This window comes from Nothoprocta perdicaria, unplaced genomic scaffold (genome assembly GCF_003342845.1).
Source record: "Nothoprocta perdicaria isolate Ctin4 unplaced genomic scaffold, notPer1 scaffold_103, whole genome shotgun sequence".
NCBI lineage: Eukaryota > Metazoa > Chordata > Aves > Tinamiformes > Tinamidae > Nothoprocta > Nothoprocta perdicaria.
The window spans coordinates 613916-615067 of record NW_020454128.1 but is presented as its reverse complement, the minus strand read 5'-3'; the positions used below and the strand labels follow the sequence as shown (position 1 = coordinate 615067).

General features: G+C 59.9%; 1 protein-coding gene across 1 annotated transcript in view; it reads right to left on the bottom strand.

The window, feature by feature from the left end:
• BIN3 (bridging integrator 3) overlaps window positions 1-1152 on the bottom strand; it is a 21476-nt gene that overhangs the window by 7060 nt on the left and 13264 nt on the right. Inside the window, exon 6 of the mRNA XM_026043006.1 lies at window positions 968-1008. Coding sequence (XP_025898791.1) covers window positions 968-1008 — 41 coding nt within the window. The remainder of the gene's footprint in view (window positions 1-967; window positions 1009-1152) is intronic.

The window sequence follows — 1152 nt, the reverse complement described above, 5'->3', positions numbered from 1 at the left end:
TTTTAAATAATCAGGAATTTCTTGTCATGGATGGAGACCCAAAGTAAAACTGGAGTCACCAAACATTCCCCTGATAGAAACGCAGTGTAACCTCATGTGCTAAGTGGGTACAGGAGATTTGACTTTCAGATTCGGGCAGAAACAACAACTTAAAAAAAGAAAACAAAAAAACACCCGATGTCAGACCTAAGCTAAAATTGTTATTCAGCAATTTGCAACACTTACTGTCATATTAGAGTCATTTTATTTTATTTTCGCTGCCTCGTTCTGTTCCTGCTAACCGAACAGCAGAGCGGGGGGTTGCAGGCGGCGCCGGTGCAGCGGCCGAGAGGCTCCCGGCTCCGCGGGCGCAGCCCGGGACCCGCACGGGGACATGGTGCAGATGGTGACAAATCGTCACCAGAGGTGACAAGACCGCGGCGGGCCGAGGCCTGAGCTGTGACAGCCGGCAAGGCCCCGTGCCGCCTGGGGACAGGGCAAAACACGGACACGGGTGCCCAGGACGAGGCGGCCACCCTCTGCGGTGTCCGCAAGCCGCCGAGGTGCGCTATTCTCCCCTGGAATTTTCCCAGGATCGGCAGTGCCAGCTGGGCAGGGTGGCGGTAAAGAAACAGCTCTGTGCTTCTCTTCTGCCACCAGTCAACCCGCCAAGGAGCGGGGCTCTGCCCGGCGAGGGGCAGCGCGGCCGCTGGAAGCGCCACGCACACAGAGGGAGAGGAGGGGACGCTCCGGCGCGCTCCGTGTCGCTCACGCACACCCCGGGGCGCCCGCCCTTGGCCTTGGCTAACGGGACTGTCCCTCCTCACCCCAGCCAGGCCACGAAACAACGAGCGGAGCGATCCCGCAGGCCGGGAATGAGCTAGGACGACCCGCAGCCCTGGCACCATCTCCTGCCCTGATCCCGGCCCTGGGCAACACGGCGGTGACAAACCCTCGGGATGGCTCACGCCGCGGCGCCGGTACTCACTTTTTCAGCGGCTCTATGACTGTCTTTTGGATCTGATTCACCTGTTGGAAGCAAAAGGGATGACTGTACTCGCCGAGGAAGCCTGTTTGAACAGGGCAACGTGTTTGCCCGGCTCCCACAGGGACGAAGGTGCCGCCGGGAAGGGAAGGGAAGGGAAGGGAAGGGAAGGGAAGGGAAGGGAAGGG